Source organism: Brienomyrus brachyistius, chromosome 3 (assembly GCF_023856365.1).
Source record: "Brienomyrus brachyistius isolate T26 chromosome 3, BBRACH_0.4, whole genome shotgun sequence".
Lineage (NCBI taxonomy): Eukaryota > Metazoa > Chordata > Actinopteri > Osteoglossiformes > Mormyridae > Brienomyrus > Brienomyrus brachyistius.
Window position 1 is genome coordinate 11303714 of NC_064535.1, and position 19802 is coordinate 11323515.

At 39.7% G+C, this 19802-nt stretch overlaps 1 protein-coding gene across 4 annotated transcripts in view; it reads right to left on the minus strand.

The window, feature by feature from the left end:
- LOC125739356 (cilia- and flagella-associated protein 46) overlaps positions 1–19802 on the minus strand; it is a 47901-nt gene that overhangs the window by 20632 nt on the left and 7467 nt on the right. For all 4 annotated transcript variants that reach the window (XM_049009386.1, XM_049009387.1, XM_049009385.1 and 1 more), the window contains 21 exons: positions 19414–19513; positions 19123–19221; positions 18697–18887; positions 15468–15696; positions 13660–13780; positions 12853–12970; positions 12118–12242; positions 11511–11623; positions 10107–10240; positions 9673–9885; positions 8773–8995; positions 7350–7499; positions 6723–6833; positions 6320–6501; positions 5089–5220; positions 4580–4745; positions 4391–4466; positions 4087–4234; positions 3529–3712; positions 699–852; positions 33–253 (listed from right to left, as the gene is read on the minus strand). In XM_049009386.1, coding sequence (XP_048865343.1) covers positions 33–253; positions 699–852; positions 3529–3712; positions 4087–4234; positions 4391–4466; positions 4580–4745; positions 5089–5220; positions 6320–6501; positions 6723–6833; positions 7350–7499; positions 8773–8995; positions 9673–9885; positions 10107–10240; positions 11511–11623; positions 12118–12242; positions 12853–12970; positions 13660–13780; positions 15468–15696; positions 18697–18887; positions 19123–19221; positions 19414–19513 — 3190 coding nt within the window. The remainder of the gene's footprint in view (positions 1–32; positions 254–698; positions 853–3528; positions 3713–4086; positions 4235–4390; positions 4467–4579; positions 4746–5088; positions 5221–6319; positions 6502–6722; positions 6834–7349; positions 7500–8772; positions 8996–9672; positions 9886–10106; positions 10241–11510; positions 11624–12117; positions 12243–12852; positions 12971–13659; positions 13781–15467; positions 15697–18696; positions 18888–19122; positions 19222–19413; positions 19514–19802) is intronic.

Below are 19802 nucleotides of genomic sequence, written 5' to 3' on the forward strand. Positions count from 1 at the left end.
GCTCATGGATTCGGATGTGCCCAGGTGTGTACCTGCCAGATACGCAGAACATAGGAACAGGCCAGGAGACAATGCTGCAGATGCTGGTGAGAAGCTCTGCCCAGCATGGCGGACAGCAGCGTGTGTGCTCTGACCAGCCCAGCCAACTGCTTCACATCCCTCAGGTCACACAACGCTGGACTGGAAAATGGCCCCTCCGCTCCCATCTGAGACTGACGGCTCACAGAATCTGGCCCTGCGCCTTCGTTTACATCTGTCAACGGGAATGGAACTCTCAGAGCTCTCAGCAGCAGTGTGGAGCGTGGAAACGCATGTACGTGGTTCAACCATCACAGATACAAACATTCTGCAGGAGTTTTATATTATAATACTGATCATTTGTAAGAGAATAAAACACATTTTTACACACAAAGGCCTTCATTCAGCATACGTTACTCAAAGCAATGATACTACCAGATAAATCACTGTGCATATACTGTATACAAGTGTTATTTTAACTCACAGGCAGTAAAAAAAGGTTGTGCTACAGATTTTTTTAAAACTTATGAAAATTAAAATTTATCTTTATTTTTTTTTATTTGTTCACAACATAGTGATACTTGATCCCCATGTTTCTATTTCCAAAAAAAAAAAAAAAAAACTACAAAATACGGCTAAGAAAACTAAGAAAAACACACATTACTGCTTGGCCCCTTTACCATGACTGGTCTCTTTATCAGCTTTAAGATTTAAGAGGAGGTCGATGGCCAGTTGTATCTGGTTCACGGCATCATTGAGGGGGAAATGACTGCAGTATAGCCATTCGCCGAACTCCAACAGGTACTCAGTCTTCAGCCAGCGAGAGTCAGCACTCTGTGAGCATGTGGAGCAAAGCGCAGGTTCCATTAAACTTTAAAATACCATGTGACTAAAGTGCCCAAAGTGCCATGTTCAGTGTCTTTGCCCCATAATGTAAAATCAAAGCAGACTGAAATTCTTTACTGACCTGGTGTTACCTTTTTAGAAGGAACATGTTGCAACAGAGAAGAAATTCTTCAATCAATACTAAGCTGATATCAGGACAAACTGTATATATTGGACACAGATACTGCACAAAATTTAAACTTACTTACTCACAAATGCCCAAATTTTTGGGCCATTGATCTCCACACATCACATACATCATTACATACATCACCACTTGTTACAATTTCATTTAAATAGTTCATATATGTAATACAAAAGGAAGCAATTTCTAAATTATTTATAAAGAAAAACACCTCCTCAAAGATATGTGCTAATGCTATGGTGGTCTGGGGCCCCGGCTACACATGACCAGGGGCGGACTGGCCATCGGGAGCACCGGGACATTTCCCGGTGGCCTGACGGTAGTTCTGGCCTGCCGGCTGCCGCTGTGCAGACGATCAGCCTGGCATGTGATAGGCTGGTGGGCAACTACGAATTAATTGACGGATCTCTCAATCTACGAATCAGGCAATGGCGGAGGGAAAATTACACTCCCACATGACCCAACGTCAGCGCACTGCCTAATATCTGGCTATATCCAGAGACAGGGTAAATCTGACTAAATCGTTCAAGAAATGGAGCGTAAACGCAGAGGAGGAGCAGAGAGGGAGCGTATAAAAAGGAAAAAAGCCCTGGCCGCAGACGCAGCAAGCTGCAAAATCCCAGCCATGTTCGCCAGTAAGGGAACAAGTTGGTCAAGATTACATTTACATTATATTTATAATAATTTGGCAGACGAACACTTTCATCCAAATCACTTAGATAATCACAATAGATAAAATTAAACCAACAAACGAGCAACAATATGTAAGTGCTGCTGTGCTGTGTCAAGTTTCGTTTCGTCTACATGTAGCATATTTTTTATATAATAAATAAAAATGAATAAAAAGTAGACAGAATAGTGTTAGTGGGTCAAATTGTTTTAAATAATAAATAAATCAAGTAGATGGTATGGAAAAGAATACAGTATTAGTTATTTTGATTTTTAATTTCTAGTCTACAATATATAGCCTACAATGTTTGTTTGTTTATTTATTTATTTTGAAAAGGTGACGAAGGAAGCGTCAGTAGCACTAGTGCTGCAAATGCTCCTGCTGTTGAGCTAGAGGTGGTGGACAGTTCAGCGTTTGAGTCAGAGCAGGAACCTTCAGGTAAAGTTTAAGATAAGCAAAACTAAACATGCAGGCAGCAGGCTATACTTTTTAAACAACATGTGCTTTTTATGATTTATAAGATCAGTAGTAGGACTGTGATTTTGGGGACATACAACTGATGGCTGCACAATTATAAATACAGATTATTGAACCCGCTTATTTCATATTGCAGAGCAACTAGATGTGCAGAGTGAGAGAGAGAATGATTCAGGGAAAGGTGAAGGAGACAGTGAAAGCCTTGATATCTCTTTTGATTATTTTGCCCGTCCACAGTCTAAGGATTTAGATTTTTTTTTAAGTATCACCCAATTCAAACATCTGAAAGAGCCATTCCTGATGTATTACATTCAAAAGATGGCACAAACAGAAAATGGCTGACATACAATGAAAGTAATCACTCCCTATTCTGCTCAGTATGTCTTGCATTTGCAAAACCTTTAGGCAGTGATTGATGTAGTGAAAGTTATTGGTAAATGTGACTGCAGCAGCAGAGGTGGCCTGGGAGTGGAGTCAAATTCCCGGCCTGAATTATTGTCCCAGTCCGCCACTGCACATGACAGATGGAAAATAGGCCAACTGAATACCCAGAGTGGGATTCAAACCCACAACCCTGGATGTGTGAGGTAACAGCTACGTGATGAGTCACCCAGCACAGATCTTTAACTACTGGACTGGCATCCTGTCAAGGGTGTACCTCCCTGTCTCCCTGTCAGAATTTATACACATACAACAGCAGCATTCCTTAAATAAGAGAACCCCAAAGGAATAAAAATAGGGTTAGGTATCTATAAAGTTCATGAGATGACGTACAAAAGACCTCTATTCTATGCAGCAAAAATGTAACAATTATAAATTTGTGAGAATGTGCCTGTGAAAATGTCTCTTAGTATTAATTGATTCATTTATGTGCTGTAGTTGGTTTCCTACATTTTCTTTTCTTCTTTTTTGTTCCATTCAAGACAGGTTGAGGGGAAATTAAAATGTCAAAAAGTTCTGTACAAGGGCAACTTGATAAGTTGGAAGTAGTTCCAAATTGGAAGAAGCAGATCTATCCCGTGTGCAAAAAAATAACAATTAAACTTTTCTATCATTGGTAGACTCAAATTCTTCAAGGAAATTTATGGTGAAATTAATGAAACATTTTCAGGGTCCGTGGTACAGATTTCATATGTTTTATTTATAAAGTAAGATTAAAAGGCATCTTATCAAACTTAAATCTAAAACTGTGCTCATCTCATACTTAACATTAATCAAGGGGTCTTGATGACTTAATGAGACACTGGATGACGATTCTGTATGATTTTGGATGCTTCTGCCAAGACATTTGCAACAATTATGCATTAGTGACAGTTCTAGGACACACACCCACCTGCAAGGACTTAATGGCATTCTGATAGCAGACCAGCTTCTGGGGGGCGTCTCCAGAGCATCGGGCCATGCGGTGCCACATGCAGGACATGTGCTCCTCACCCTCGTCGCAGAACCTCTGCATGTCCATCGCTACGCTCTGACCCAGCTTCGCTTTCGCCAAAACACGGTGTTCAAAGATGATCCTGCCAGTCAGGGACAAAATATACCTAGCAGGTGTCGTGTGACTCAGTGGGTTAGCTCTCTATGCCTGCGATTGGAAGCTTGCTGATTCAAATCCCAGCCGCCTATCCACTGGACCCTCCAGAAAGGCCCTTAACCCCCTGAAATGATCCAGGGATGCTTGGTAAACAGCTGACCCTTTGCTCGGACTCCAAACCCGAAGGAGGGAAAGATGGGTGGGATATGTAAAAAAATAAGTATTCTAATATACATTTATAACCAGATGGTCCCTGGAAGAAATGATCCAATCTGAATATCTCCTACAAAATATCCAGAAATTTTACTTTAACTTCAATAACGGACATTAAAATAGACAGACTGTGGCCCATTATCCCACCGCATGTGCTGTGTGTGTGGCAGCTCCTGTACAGCCTGGTCCAGGATCAGCAGCCCTGCCTTCCATTCGGCTCGGTCGGCATGGATACGGAAGAGGAGGCTGTACATGCCTACTCTCAGGGCCACGTCATCATCTGCCATTTCAAGGGCTGCAAAATGCAAGAATGTTACAGCAGATGCCTGAAAACGAACAGCAAGTTTGACAAGGACACTTTCACAATTACTCCATAATATTAAGAAGCAACGTTAAACTACAAGCAAGCTGTAGAAGGTTCTTATTTGTGCTGTGATCCATCTAGACTCACTCTGCGAGTTTCTTATGAATCCCGATGGCCGCTCATGGAATAATTTTGTCTGTCTGGCTAATATCTTTCTTTCTTCCTGAAGGAGAAAAGAGGGAAATCACATCTTTTTAAATGATACTGTTATCACCCAGGCTTAATTGGACTGGGCTGGACTGAGCTGAACTGCATTAACCATAGTGGTAGCCAAACCTTTTTCCCCCCAGTACTGGTGCTGGCCATGGCTCTGAGGATTTCTTCCACAGGAGCTTTAAGCTCTTGTCTCTGCAGAGGTGTGTCCATCAACCGTAGACATGCATTCCAGTAGTGCTTTGCAGCTACCACACACATGGTGTAGTTTCCAGCTTGTTCTGCAAAACTTCGATTTCAAACCAAAATCAATTGTATAATACAGTAAATTAGCAAGCAATCTGTATAGAGGGATTTGTGATTATTAATAGGTGCCTCAGTGATTAGTGCCATTTCCTTACACCTCTAGTCCTGGGGGTTTGAATCCCACCTTTACCATGATGAAGGCATGACTATTAATGAATTGTGCAATTCACCGAGTCTCACCATGGGCACAGGTGACATTTTTGAAAGTTTATATATTTGATTATACAGGTATAATTCGCTAATTTTTATCCAAACCAAGCAAATATATATCACATTATTTATTTAATTAAATTTGGAGCTTGGCGCTAATGTTTGACAAGGCTCACCTGACAGCGACCTGCAGAGTCTTCAAGGCATCCCTGTGTTTGAGAGGATCTCCATTTGATTTCTGTATAGCACTCAGGCCCCTTATACATGCCACATTGCTTAGCATGTCCTGGATTGCACTACTGCTACACCTTTAAAAACATAAAATATCAATTAAATCAGAGCTCCATGTGTTGCGATTTCCCCCTACGATCATTACATCATCTAGAACAACAGCATCCGTGTTGGTTAACCATAGACGGCACAGGCGACCACCTAGAGTGCCAACTTCTGACTCGTCAGGGAATTTCACTTTGCCTTGGATGAGGGAGCTCGCCGGCGGTGAAGCTCGCCTAAGATGCCACATCGGCTCGGACGACTACTGAACAGCATACATTTTAACATTTTTTTAAATCAATGTATTTACCTTGTATCAACACTAGATGGCATTTGTACTCTCTGTACTAAATGTAACATCAAAAGCTGTAAGCCCAATTTCTTATTAATAAAACGATGCACACAGGAGAGTGTAAGAAAAGTGGTGCAATATTTTCGAAAGCTTTTAAATAATTGATCAGTATATTGCATAATTCACCAAAAAAAGGATTCAATGTGCAGTGTTTCTTTGGAATTTCAAGGGATTTTCTGAACTTACGTAATTTAAAGCAGAGTGTAAATATGAAGTCAAGAAGCAGAACAGTTGAGTGAAACTAGAATCAATTTATTTGGCTGTCGCTGTTCGATTTTATTGTGGTATTTTGTGCTGTCTTGTAAAATGAACAGTTGGATTTTGAAAAATATTTATATAAATGGTATTTGTCCTATGATTCCAGGGTTATGTATTGATTAAATTCCAAGAAAGCAGTATGGTATGGTATGGTATGGCAGAGTATGGTATGGTATGGTATGGCAGAGTATGGTGTGGAATGGTATGGTATGATATAGCAGGGTATGGTATGGTATGGTATGGCATGGCATGGTACGGTACGGTATGGTATAGCAGGGTATGATATAGTATGGTACGGTACGATACAGTACGGTATTGTATGGCACGGTATGGTATGGTACGGTACGGTATGGCAGGGTATGGTATGGTATGGCATGGTATGGCAGGATATGGTATGGTATGGCAGGGTATGGTATGGTGTGGTATGGCAGGATATGGTATGGTGTGGTATGGTATAAGCAATTTAATATAGTTCCTATTTGAGTGAAACCATGCTGCATGTGTCTCCATGGAAACAAACTCACAGGACGCATGCTGAGGTTTTCACCCACTTTACAGCATCAGCTTCCAGCTGCAGTGCATTGTGAGAGCAGCTCATGATCAACTCGTGATCCTGGGCCAGGTGAGAAAAATGCAACAGGTGGGTCCACACCTGCAGCTCAACCGTAGGGTCTGTCCACCTGCAGTCTGATACCATCTTTACAAGCTGAAAGGCAAAGAGGAAAGTTGAGCCAAGGTCACCTGAGATCAGAAATAATAATTTTTTACCAAGATTACATTTTAATCACTACATTTTTCAACCATTCCAGTAAGAAATACAGGTAATTAAGATAGAAACTGCTATGAATATAAAACAATATTAATTCTTAAAAATTATTTTAGTAAAGGAAATGGGCTAAGCATTTAAAACACATATTTATAACTTACCACAGACAGACTGGGAACTGAAAATTCCATCATTGTTGAGTTAGTATTACAAAGTAGCATTTCAATTCCAACCAGCACACGTGTCATATTAATCACGGTTTCATTATTACTCTGAAAACATAAATAAATAAATTCTGAAGAGTCACCACACAAATGCCATGACAACTTAAACAATATGTCTTTATTCTCTACATATTTACAGGATACAGAGAATCAAATACCAGCATAGCCTCAGCATGTTTTTGGACGGTAGGGGGAAACCAGAGTACCCGGAGGAAACCCCACGACGACATGGGGAGAACATGCAAACTCCGCACACATGTGAGCCAGGTGGAGATTCGAACCCGCGTCCCAAAGGCGTGAGGCAACAGTGCTAACCACTGCACCACCATGCCACCCTACTTTAAAGTCTAGCATAGGCAAATTGATTATTGGATATGCTGCATAATATTTGGTAGGAAAAAAATAGACTACAGGTCAACTGGATAATTAAGCTAATAGAACCACTGAATAAATGAAACGGCAATAATTAACCAAAATAAGAGTTGAACAATGAATGAAGAATGCTCTACAGTGCGGGGGGGTGGAGGTGCCAGTATCAGAAATGTAGCAGTAAGAGGGGTTCACCTCATCTTCAACGTCCAGCTTTGGCTCAATCTGTTGCTGGAGCATCTGCTTGATCCGCACCCATGTGGCAATAACCTCTTTCCTTGCAGCAATAAGTAGAGTTTCTCCAGGGACATTGCCATTGGTCAGGTGCAAGGCATAGTCGCATAACTGCATGGGGATAATTTTTCACACTTTACACTGAGGAGCAGTGACATTTATGTAGAACAGTGGTACTCGTCCCTGTAATAGCACATTAATTGTAATTCCAAGCTTGAAAAGACAAAAATATTAGCCTATATATTTTATGATACATTGTGATAACATTAACTACCAGTTAAATAATACTATAATTTAACATTGTAAAATCACTAATAAAATTCTTAATATTAAAGCATTCACACACAAAAAAAATTGCTAATTATATAACACACCTCATACCACTATTTCGACATTGTAAAACAGACAATGTCACCAAGAGGAACTGACTGAAAAATAGGCCGACTTGTATGGCTGAAGCCCTCTAGGAATATGCTGTAGTCTGCCACCGGCAATTTGGCTTCAAAGAGATCTGAAAAAACCTGTATATGCAGATATGCTTATGTGTGCATCTGTGCACCAAAGCAACACAAGTAAAACTCTTGAGACAAGCCCCAAAAAAACTCTGCAGACTTCAAGACGACTCTAAAACATCAGGCTGGCAATTGGAGACAAAAAATCCCCATTAGCTAAAATTTACTCTGCTTCCAGTGGACAGGGGCTATTATAGAGTCGGAGGTCTAGAGCAGGGTTATGTTCACAATGGGAGCAGATCCAAGGGGCCACACTTTTTATCACCGGTTCACAATGTACTGTAACAGCATCGTCCAGCACTATCTCACTTATTACCAGAAGCAGAAGCTGCTGTTGGATATTTTTTAGTGCTCCAAGTAAAAATTATGCAAATGGATTATAACTACAACAAATTTGGGTCAGAGTAGCGTCAGACTGAAACACACAACACTATTTGATCTTCCCATTCAAATACATTATCTCCAATCATTCAGTATTAAGTCATTTTTTAAAATGACATTTCTAAACGTGCCTAACTCATATTTTCAGTGAAGGGCAATTCATTTAAAGTTGTAATCCATTTAAGAATCTGTATTTAAAATCTTATTCTCAGGCATGTTATTAAGTGAAACAGCTCATAGGAAGAAACAGTGTTTGCACCATAGTGCGCACCTGGTACTGTGAAACGGTTTCAAATTCCTCACCATTTACACATATATATGAACAAGTAATCACCCAACCAAACAGCTTCCATAAGATGGCTTCCAATGTTATTACGCAGCTTCTATAACTTCCATAGTTCTCTTCTGTCTTTCAGAAGATGCGGTGTTGAATGTCTTTTGATTACTTATTAATGACGGAGCAACAAGCAGTCCAGCCAGTTGAACTGTACCTCCAAAGCTATCTTCATGTCCTGGAGTGCAGTGGGGTCCAGGAGGGTGCTGTGAATGCTGCCAGACTTTGCGGTGGATTTCGCCGCCCCTTTTTTAGCCCTGTTAGCTTCCTGGCCCTTTCCATCGTCCCGCTTTTCCTGAGCTGTACTGACATGCAGACTCAGAGACTCAATCAAGCCTTTGGCTGCCACACTGCACAGCAAAACCAGCAACACTGTCTCCCTGTAAAGCATTTACCATTCTATGTTAGTGCCATAATGCATATTTGTTCTTTTCACATTTAATGTAGATTTGTATGGCTAACAGTACAAATTCAAAGTATTCATTTTTTTCCAGAACAACCAAAATAACATGGTTCTAACGCCAATATACACTGCCCAGCCAAAAGAAAAAATATTTTATTATTTCATTGGACCACCCTTAGCATTGAGTATACAGCACACTTTGTCAATGCATCGTTTCCATAAACTTACGCAACATCTCAACATTTATTTTTATCCACGTTTCAATTCTCACTGAAATGTTGCATTGACAAGTGAGATGAACCCCTCTGTAATGTCCTCTTCAGCACACCCCCAAGACTCATAATGAGGTGAAAGGCAAGACTCTGTGGTGGCCAGATCTTCTGTGAGTAAGATACCTCATGCTCCTGAACCACCATGTCCTTAGCAAAGAAAAATCCATTGATGGGACAACCGCACCATTCAGTAGATTCACATACTCAGCTAACCTCACTGTACTGCTGCATAACATAGCTGAGCTGTCGTAATAATCAAGTCATTGGCTTTTAAGATTTAAATTCAAACGACACTTTTTTTCCTGGGCAGTGTATATTTCTAATACTTCTAATTCTAATATACTGTATAATGTATGAAGTACAGGAAAAAACTATGGCCTACTTGGTTTCTCCCATCAGTTTCATCACGTTTATTAGTTTGCGAAAAGTGGCTTGTAGCTGGCAGTGGCCTCCTGAAGCCAGGACATGGGTATTGTGGTTCCACAGATAAACAGCTGCATTTGAGACAATCCACGCCTCCCCGAGGGCATCCCCCAGCTCTGCAGCCCGCAGGAAGCTGGCCGTGGCACATGCAGACAGCTCGCCAAGCCATTCCCTAAGTTCACAGGGTTTTCGCGTGTCAACACCAGTCTCCATGCACATACTTGTAAATACCAATTGGGAGATTTTGGAATTACATGCTCAGCACATAGAAAGTTAGGGAAGTAAGATCATGAGTAATAGAAATATCTGCTGTCTCAATTCTGTTTAAAATTGCTGCTTCATATCTCACCACCTGCAAAAGTATATGTCTACAATTGGAGTGTGTTTCTTTACCAATATGCTGTCCATTGTGGATTTTCCTCTAATCCTTTACAAATGTCTCCTGTTGACTCTCTCCATGTGCCCTTTCGTGGTAATGGCTCCTGGTTGAAATCCACACCCTCTGAATGCAGTTTTTGTATAATGGCCTAATGAATAATCCAAAGAGACGAATATGAATGAATGAATGGGATAAACGCTTTAATAAAATAAACTGCTTATCCAGTAGAGAGTTACAGTGTTAGTCTGGAACTTATCCCTGAAAGGTGGGGGAGCACCGTTCCACTGCAGAGCATAAATTTATTTTGTATTTAAAAACTTCCTCTTCATTTGCATGTGTAAAATTTATTTCTACCAATCATATTTCTTTTTTTCTGAGCTTTAGCAATTTGCGGTTTTCCTTTCAGCAAAAGCAAATGCCTGACACAGCAGTAACAATAAAATCACAACGAATCACATAGTCACAATTGTACAACTCTATCCCGTTGTGTGTTTCATTTGAAATGCAGCTTCAGAGTTTTGCTGATGACAGCTTGAACCCTGCAAGGCTCTGTTCTGGAACAGTAGAGCCTTTCCATATTGATTAATTTAAACATTCTGCTAGAGCAACATTGATGCTGCAGAAGGGGATATGCGGCAGGGAAGATGAAAGGAGGCTGTAACTCTAGCCACAAAACTGCCAGCTAAAACCACTCTCTCTGCAAAAAAGGTGAAAGGACCATTTCGGATAGAATGAGACTGCGTGCCACAAATACTGTTTTCCCAAAATCCATTTTAAAAGAGATTCCGGTACTTTCTTTAAGAGATTCGAATGAATTTCCAGTTTCTCAACCATAGCACAGCCAGCCATGTGTCCGCAGAGCAGCAATCAGCAGTCCTATGCCTGCGGCTTACATAATGAGCGCTGAAAGGAGATGGATTTAGTGGGAGGATCTAGAATTTAGAGCTATTGTCCGCGACTGGAATCAGAAAAGGGATAGAAGAATGAGAAAGGGCAAGCAGAGATAGCTTTAATAAATGTGACTGGCTAAAAAAAGTGGGCAGCTATAAAAGAACAAGTGAAATAAAGGGAAGTAAATGGTAAAGACTGACAGAGGGCAGCGGTGGCGACTGAAAGCAAAGAATTATCTGTACGGGACCTAAAAAGAAGGAAAAAGGAAGGAAGATGTGCAGTCAACACGCAGCGGATGGACAGGTCAGCATGAGGCTACAAATTAAAAGCAGCAAAGAGATTTTAAATTTAATTAATTACTTTTACTGATACTGTACCTGAACAGCTTGCACTTCTTACAGTGCATCAATAAGGCCAGTTCAAGGAACTGTGTGGCTCAGAAGCCTGGATCCATGTCCTCTATGACACCAACTGCCCAATCGTGTGATTTACAGGAAATTAGAAGGTAAAATATGGAAGAGACTGACCTCTCCATTAATGAAGTGAACCTCGGCAAGCAGTCGAAGCAAGTCTCTCTCTGCAGAGAGAGAAAATTGCCCTTCTTCACGGAATCCTGGGCTTTCATCTTTTATACATTCACCTGAGAATCAGAGGCACACGTACCAGTAAAAGAATGCCTACATCGTAGGAGAAAGCGGCCATAAATGCAAGCAAATAACTCTGAGACAAGTAATTGGATTTCTTCAAAAATATGTTTGTCACAGCTAATTTAGTGGAACAACCTGTTCCCCCCAGAGGAAGCGTTTGATAACAGCTGAAGATTTATGGAGACAGAAGCACTGGAAATATACTGACTTCCTGATATTTTTACATTTCCAGGGAGCCAAATACTTTATGATCTGTATCAAATACTTAAAAAATTTCATTCAAAACTGTCATAGACCTGATGAAAAGTAACCATTTTATAATCATTTATGCAATGTCAACAAGCCAATAATCCATATACTGTCTATGAGCAATGTGCATATATACAAATATGCTTGCATTAAATACTTATGTCATACAACACAAGCCAAGTACCACAACTGTCATGTTTTGTGTAAACATACAGCTCCTGTGGTTTAGTTTACTTACTGTCATATCGGGCCGACTTCCAGCGTCCATCATCGTAGAGCAGACAGAACCTGCAGGCTGCCCGGCAAACATCCCAGACCTCCTGCTTCCTAGCCGTTTTAGCCAGTGCTGCCCAGAGTCTCACTCTGGGAAAACAGTCCCTCAATGATCCTTTTCCCTTGTGCAATACCCACACTCAAGCAATATCCCAAAAATAAAAGAATTCCTTTGTGATCGACAATTCATAAGTGCATTACAATTGTGCTACTGTGATTGACGATTAAACGGTCTAACAGATATATGTACTGTAAAACGGTTCAGTAACACTTTATCATAATGCATTATAATGGTCAGTATAAGAATGAAGGATGCTTTGTACTGTGTTATGAAGGTATTTATAGAGCATTATAGATGAGAGCTTCATACAGCATTCATAATGCATAATAAACATGGCTGTAATGTTTAACGCCTTTTTATAAATAGTTTTGGCCTTATGAATAATATTTTATGAATGCACTATACTGCATTACAAAGGAATCTATGATGCATTATACGCGACAGCTTTAGGTAAAGTGTTACCAGTGTTTCTTCCCCTGCTAAAACCGTCTTCTATAATTCAGGTAAGCATATAATATACTAAAATACTGGACACAAATTTACAATACAACAGGTTTGTATTGTACAAACTATCTGCCAGTATTGTAGGACTGGGAAAGCACACAGAGTTAGCAAGAATGTCTGCACACAAACACACACCTCTGTCTGTCGTTTTTGTTTCCTTGCTTCTTTAGGTGCCCACTTGCCTCATGAACACATGCGGTGTGATGTTTTGCTTTGGCAGAGAGCTGATCAGTCTGGTTTTGTCCTTCTTTGTCTGAAGACAGTGGATGTGTAAATAAAACAATGAAACTAATAAAACATAGATGGATTATGGCCAACTTAGAGACAGGCAAACTGTACAAATACAGAGGAAAGGGTACGATTTAAACCAGCAGTCCTGAAGGCGTGAGGCTACAGCGCGGGGGCCGTCACACCACCCACTAAAGCACCACAATATCATTAGATCAAACAAAAATGCACACTATTCTTTCTCAGCTGACCTTTTCTGACCCTGCTGAAAAGTTTGGAGGCACCTGCTGCCATAACACATCTACCACGCAGGCAATCAACTTCACAGTGTGTAGCAGTATTCAAAATGTGCCCGTTTTTCTAGGCATATAATACTATAGAATTTATAATCTACTACATCTATAGAACATATATGACCCTGCGGCTGAAAGAAAATGGGAGTTAGCCAACATCCACTATCCCATTCTGTAGGATTCACAGCAACACAGTCACAATATGTCAGCTGAATTTCTCTGCTTAGTTATCCCTGCAACCAGAGTTGTCATGGAGATTTCACAAGGCATGTTGCAGCAGTCCCAAAAGGGTCCCACCCATCCCCCAGCCCCCGCCAGGGTGTATCTGTTACCCTGGTAACAGTATGGAGATGAGTTATTGTGTTAAGTGGCTCTGATCTAGCAGTGACACTGGTGATACTTCAGAAGAATCTGAGTTTACCTTCCACTCCGGTGTCTGCATCAAGGACCACCGGAAAGGTGCCGGGGGCCAAAGTTATAGCAGCCTTCACCAGCAAAGCCCGATTCTTTTTCATGGCATTCTTTGACCCTGCTCCTTTTGCCTTTAATAAAGGAGCACACAGTGTTTTTAAAAGTAAAAAATGTTAAATTAGATCATGCCAAAAATATTCAGACATGCACTACTTTCGCTTTTTTATTTTGTGATACTTCTATGACACTTTTTATAATGTTTGTGCATCTATCTACCTTATTCATATCCAAACAAGTATGAGGGAACAAGCAAATAGATTATTAAAGTTTGAAAATAATGATGTCATGTTATTTGTCTAAATACCTCTGTCAGGGAAGCTCGAAAGTGAATTTTCACACAATTTTTGAGTTGACCGGATTAGAGTGATCACACGTTGAATTGGTAAGAAAATGTTTTTAAAAGAAGAATTAAGAGCATTTCACGGAATTCAGAGGTAATGTAACGCAAAGACATACGATAGTAAAATGGCAACAAACTCTGTGTACATTCCAACTAGATCAATAGTGTAAGTTACATCACAAGGTGGAAGCCAAGGAGATGCCCGTGATATTAGGAGAGCTACAGAATTCAGTGGCTGAGAGCAGGGATAACGTGCATCAGTCAACAATGTCAACAGCTCTGGATAAGATGGGCCTTTATGAGAGAGTGAGAGGGGGATGTGTGATGAGAACCTTGTTAATGTCAGTATGTGTTTTGTCAACAAGGAAAGAAAATATTGTGAGACCTGAAAAATATGTATTAGGAATACAGAAAAATGCAGCTGTTTTTTTTTAGGTCTTCTGAAAAACAAGCTTGTAAATAAGTTTAGATTTAGTCAATGATCTCAAGCATGTGTTTAAAGAAACAAAAGACTAACCCAAGAATAAAAAAGTCAATATCCTCCAGTGAACTCATCCATCCATCTTCAAACCGCTTATTTTGGTCTGAGACACTGGGGGCGGCAGGGTCAGACTGACCATCTGGCATACCGGTTATTGGATGATAGGTATGTGGACCAGCAAAATTTATTGTGCAAAAATTACCGTGGGGGACCACAAAGTCCATGGCCTAATTTCAATCCCAATCTAGTCCTGCAGGGGGCACTATCTGGGCCTACCTACAGTCTATCCTGAGTGGAAAATGACATAAGGCTGGGGTAGATCCTGGATGAGATGCAGGCCCATTACAGGGCACACTCATACACTACAGACAATTCAGCTTCACCGATTTTGGGGAAATACAGAGAGAACATGTAAACTAAGACCAGTGGGCAGAGGTGGGATTTGATCCCTCAACTTTGAAGGTCTGAAGTAACATTACTAGCTACTGAGTCTCATTCCAGCTGTATATATTCTCTAGTGGCTCAGCTGAAATCGTCATTTGAGTCACACTGAAAATTTGTGGCCCTATATGAAAATTGTACACAAGTGCCCTCCAGCCAACTTGAACTACCTGTTAAGAGCTGAGGGGCATCACTGAAAATCTTTGTGAAAATCCCATTCATTCAAGTAAAGATTGCAGCAGATGGACAATCTATCAAATGTTATTTTTCGAAGATGGCATGTCTCTTTAAAATAATTCATATAGTTGTATTTTGCACAAAACTGTTGAAAAGATAATACCAAAAAATAAAAAGTCGAAAAATAGCTTCTACTTTGTGAGGTCTTCAATGTGTCGCAGAGAACAAAATAACAATGGACATTTTACATTTAAATCAAACAAAGTTCATGTTAATCAGTCACACTAGTAAGGTTATATTAATGCACATGTCTACACACCTGGTCAATAAGCAAAGCGGCCTGATCTTCCTCCTTTTCCGGGGTCTTGTATATCATGCTTTGTATCTGCAGCTGATGCAGGACTGTGGATAGGCGCTCTTGGTACAGGCCTCTCTCATCCAAATGCAAGGCCTTCTGCAGGTGTTCTAGCGCAGATTCCAAACGATCTTCTTCTGCTTCTGCTTCACCAACTTCACTGTGAATCTGACAGCGCAACTCCAACAGTGGACTGTAGGATGCACACAAAGACAAATACACATACTGTAAAATGTTACTGTCGCGCTGCAACATTATCTATATATACCGTGCTACAGTATATAAATAATTAGTTAACAAAATTGCATAGGTCACAAAAACAAGTCAAATAATTCATATTGCTTGCACAATTTAAAAATAAAAAAGGCAGAAGGCAGTCTCTCCATTACAATTCTAAACTTCAGTAAACTGATTTTAAATAGGGATTTTCCTGTCAGGAAATATAATGTAATCTAACAATGATTGTCAGTAAAATAACATTATATTATTAAATGCCGCTCAGCTCCCACTAACAGGGAACAGTGATCCAACGGCAAGCAGTGTGGGCTCACACCTAAACATGTTTGCATGTTCCCTGGTTTCCTCTCACAGGAATTATTGGTGTTCCTAAATTTGTATGTGTTTGGCATGTTAAAGCACACAGGCTACACACCAGTGCTTTTCCAATAAAATAAAAAAAATATATATTTCCTGGTGATTCAATACATTTTACTGAATATGGGAGCAATCTAGCAATTGTTATTCAAAACCAGGAGAGTTACAGTGTTGGGCTCGGTTTCAATGGTTTTTCTTTGCCCTGGTGATTGATCACTGCACTAATGCCAGAAGACATTCCAAGGTAATGAAGTCCAGCTGGTTCTCACTGGAACACATTCTTCAAGCAGGACCAGCTGGGACCAAAAATGAACAAAAATGAATTGAGGGAAGCCAGGGGCAACCTTTCATAACAGTGTTACCTGCTGCTTTCCTATTTCCCGAATTATTTTCTTTGGTTGTTTAAGATATTTTACTTTGCAACTTTTCATTCTGTGCTGATTTTCATTTAAAAAAATAATTTAAAAGATTAATTTCTAGTTCTTGTTATAATATAAGATTTTGCTTTGTTCTAACCATGCTCTGTTTACAGACTTTTATCCCAAAATAATTATAATTGAATTCCCCGACTATGGGGAATCCATAAGACATTTTGTTATGCAAGACAATAACTTGCAGATATTTTTCAAACTACAGTATGCATAGGCATTTTAATTGTAAGCTACTAAACTGTATTAAATTTTGCATGTGATTGGAAGGTCGCTGGTTCAAGCCCGGCCCCAGCACATCTGTGGGTCCTTGAGCGAGGCCCTTAACTGCCAGCTCCCTGGGTGCTGCTATGGATGGCTGCCCTTTTGCAGCCAGCTTGGTCTCACCTACAGAGAGCAAGTTGGAGGAGACCTAAAGAGAATTTCCCCATGGGGATCAATAAAGTATCAATTATGATCATCATTATTATTACTATTTTGAGACAGATCGCAACAAAACCGAAGCAGTGATCCATAGTGATAGCCAAAAGGGCAGTTTTGACACTTGAGCACATTAAGACAATAACTCAATAACTGTTTGATGGATTTTTTTTCAAACTTTGCAGAGGCATTGTTTGGGGGGGGGGGGGGCAGAATGGAACTGATTACATTTTGAGACAGATCGCCCCAAAATTGAAGCAGTGTCACATAGTAGATAGCAAAAAATATGGCAGTTTTGAGACTTGATCCCATTAAGATGATAACTCAAAAAAGTTCACAATTTTGCAGAGGCATTGCATGGGTGCCAAAGTAGAACTGATTATATTTTGAGACAGACTGCCCCAAAACTGAAGCAACACTACTTAGTGGTAGCAAAAGGAAGGTTTTAAGCAGATGACATTTGACTTTGTGGACGTGATAAATCAAAAATTATTTGATGAATATTTCTACTTACAAATCTTATTATTCTGTCTGTAGCAGTGCAGTAGCCGGTGTTAAAAACAAGAGCTATGATACATGTTTAACCATTCTAAAAGTGAGTTCTTTCTATGTGGAAGTCCAACAGTTAAAAATACTTTGAATTGCAATTGCTGCCCTTGTTGATTACAGCTGTAGTCCCTTGTATAAGAACATTAATATTTAAATAAGAACATTAATATTTTTGTTCAGTTTTTCACATTTTTATATTGTGCAATCACCCAATATATAAAAGTACATGCTAAAGGATGATTTAGTACTTTTTCGAGAGTTTTTCAGCATTGTGTGAGGAACCAAGAGCTCGGATAAAAGCCCCAGTTGAATAATAATGAGTTACATTTACATTGTGCCCCTCCTGCTCTCTGTCTATATGGTACTAAAACTTTTTTGACAGCCCCTCCCTAGGGCTCATATACAGTATTGATGGTGTTGCTTTGCCATCACATTTTCTTTTAAAATTTCTAGCAGCTAGACATTTCTAGAAATCTAGAAATCTAGAGACAGACACTCCTCTACTTGTGAACAAGATACATTCCGAACGGTCGTTTGTAACTTGAAATGTTCGTAAGTCGTTATTCAACATGATTTTAAGGGTATACGCAATTACAAAGAACTAGGATGCTGGGAGTATGGATGCACGCTACGCTGCTGCACGGTGGGAGTAGCGGTCAGAAGTCATGCTAGGCGGAATTGGCACACAGAAAAAAAAATGTGATGTTGTGGACAGGAAACGGGAGCCCAATGAACACAATTTGAACTTACAGTCCAATTCGTTCTTATGTCTGAAAGTTCGTAAGATGAAAGTTCGTAAGCAGAGAAGTGTCTGTACATTGCAGTTTTTATTATATTGTATATTAAAAAGCATATACATATACATATTGTATATTTTATATTGACCCAGAAGCCAGCTGAGTTATTGTCGCTGTATTGTAAAAGTTGTGTATAGTGGTTATTTTTCAGCTTAACTAAGGAGTCTTTTTTCCAGTTTTCCACTGTGTGACCATAGCCACATGTGCTTAAATCTGCTCAAATCAACCTGAAATATTGAAGCACTACTCATATGAGGTCAGTCGTTCAGTTTAAATATAACTGCATACATATTTATTAGATTAGTAAAAGAATTTCTTGAAGATTTTTAAGCATTAGAGGCTAAACACGCATATTTAAAAAATGATTTGACATTATGAAAACATTTTCCCAAGGATATTAATCACCTGTGGATGTCCTCCAGCGTTTGGGCCAATCGAGCGAGTTGGCCTCTTATCCTCTTCCTGAGATTGGGCTGAAGGAGAGGCAGGCAAACGTTCCATAGTGTAACACACACTGCCTGTATGACAGGACCGTCACCCTCTCCCACCGCATTCTGCAGGCACTGATCCAGTCTCCTTATTATCCTCAAATGGTCCTAAAGTATGGATATTAGCATCATCAGAGGTGCTCTTCTCCCTCCCCTCATCTTTCCCCTGAGCATCATAACCGGATGATGTGCACAGTGTGGAATAAGACATATCATTGCATCATCACAAAACTCTGATCACCATCAATAATTATGAAAATTCTATTACAAACATTACAATTAATTTGTGTTTTTCCATTTGCCATTTAAAGCCTATCAATTCCAGAAATATGGTCCTGCTCACCTCCACATCATTTTTGGAGTACTCTTCTATTTTTGCTCTCCTTCTGTGAACATCCAGTTCGCTTCTCAAGCATTCCAGCTTAATGAGCCACTTAGTGTCCTTGCATCAAAAGACACAGAAATAACGGGTTTAACTATTTTGGTTGAAAATAATGACTTCCATTCATTTTACTTTCAGATCACATAATAATTATGTCAGATTTTTTTTTAATTTAAATATAAGAATTGCCTGCTAACTGACAGATAAACCAGATCCTGGAAGAGTACAGCATGTCCATATACATGTACTTACAGAAACATCACCCATTTCAAGCTGTCTCAGACAGTCAGAAGCAAAATCAGGATATTTCAATTGCAGGGACAGATACGCCAACTCCAGTAAAAATACACTTCTGAAACAAATGAAATTTCAAGTTGAAATACAAAAATACTAGTCTATTTTAACCTGAAATACAAAACAAATCCAAATTATTTACGTTATATTCCTACAATTACCGTAAAAATGATGCTGGTTATCAGATTGTGAAGAAAATTTGACAAAAAAGATTGAAAACACTGACCTAGCATTTAGTCTTTATTTAAAAAAAGGAACCTCAGGCTTTAACCGGTCTTGCCCATTATTATATTGTCATTTTATATTACTTTTTTGCAATATCTTTTTACCGTACCGCTAACTGCTTA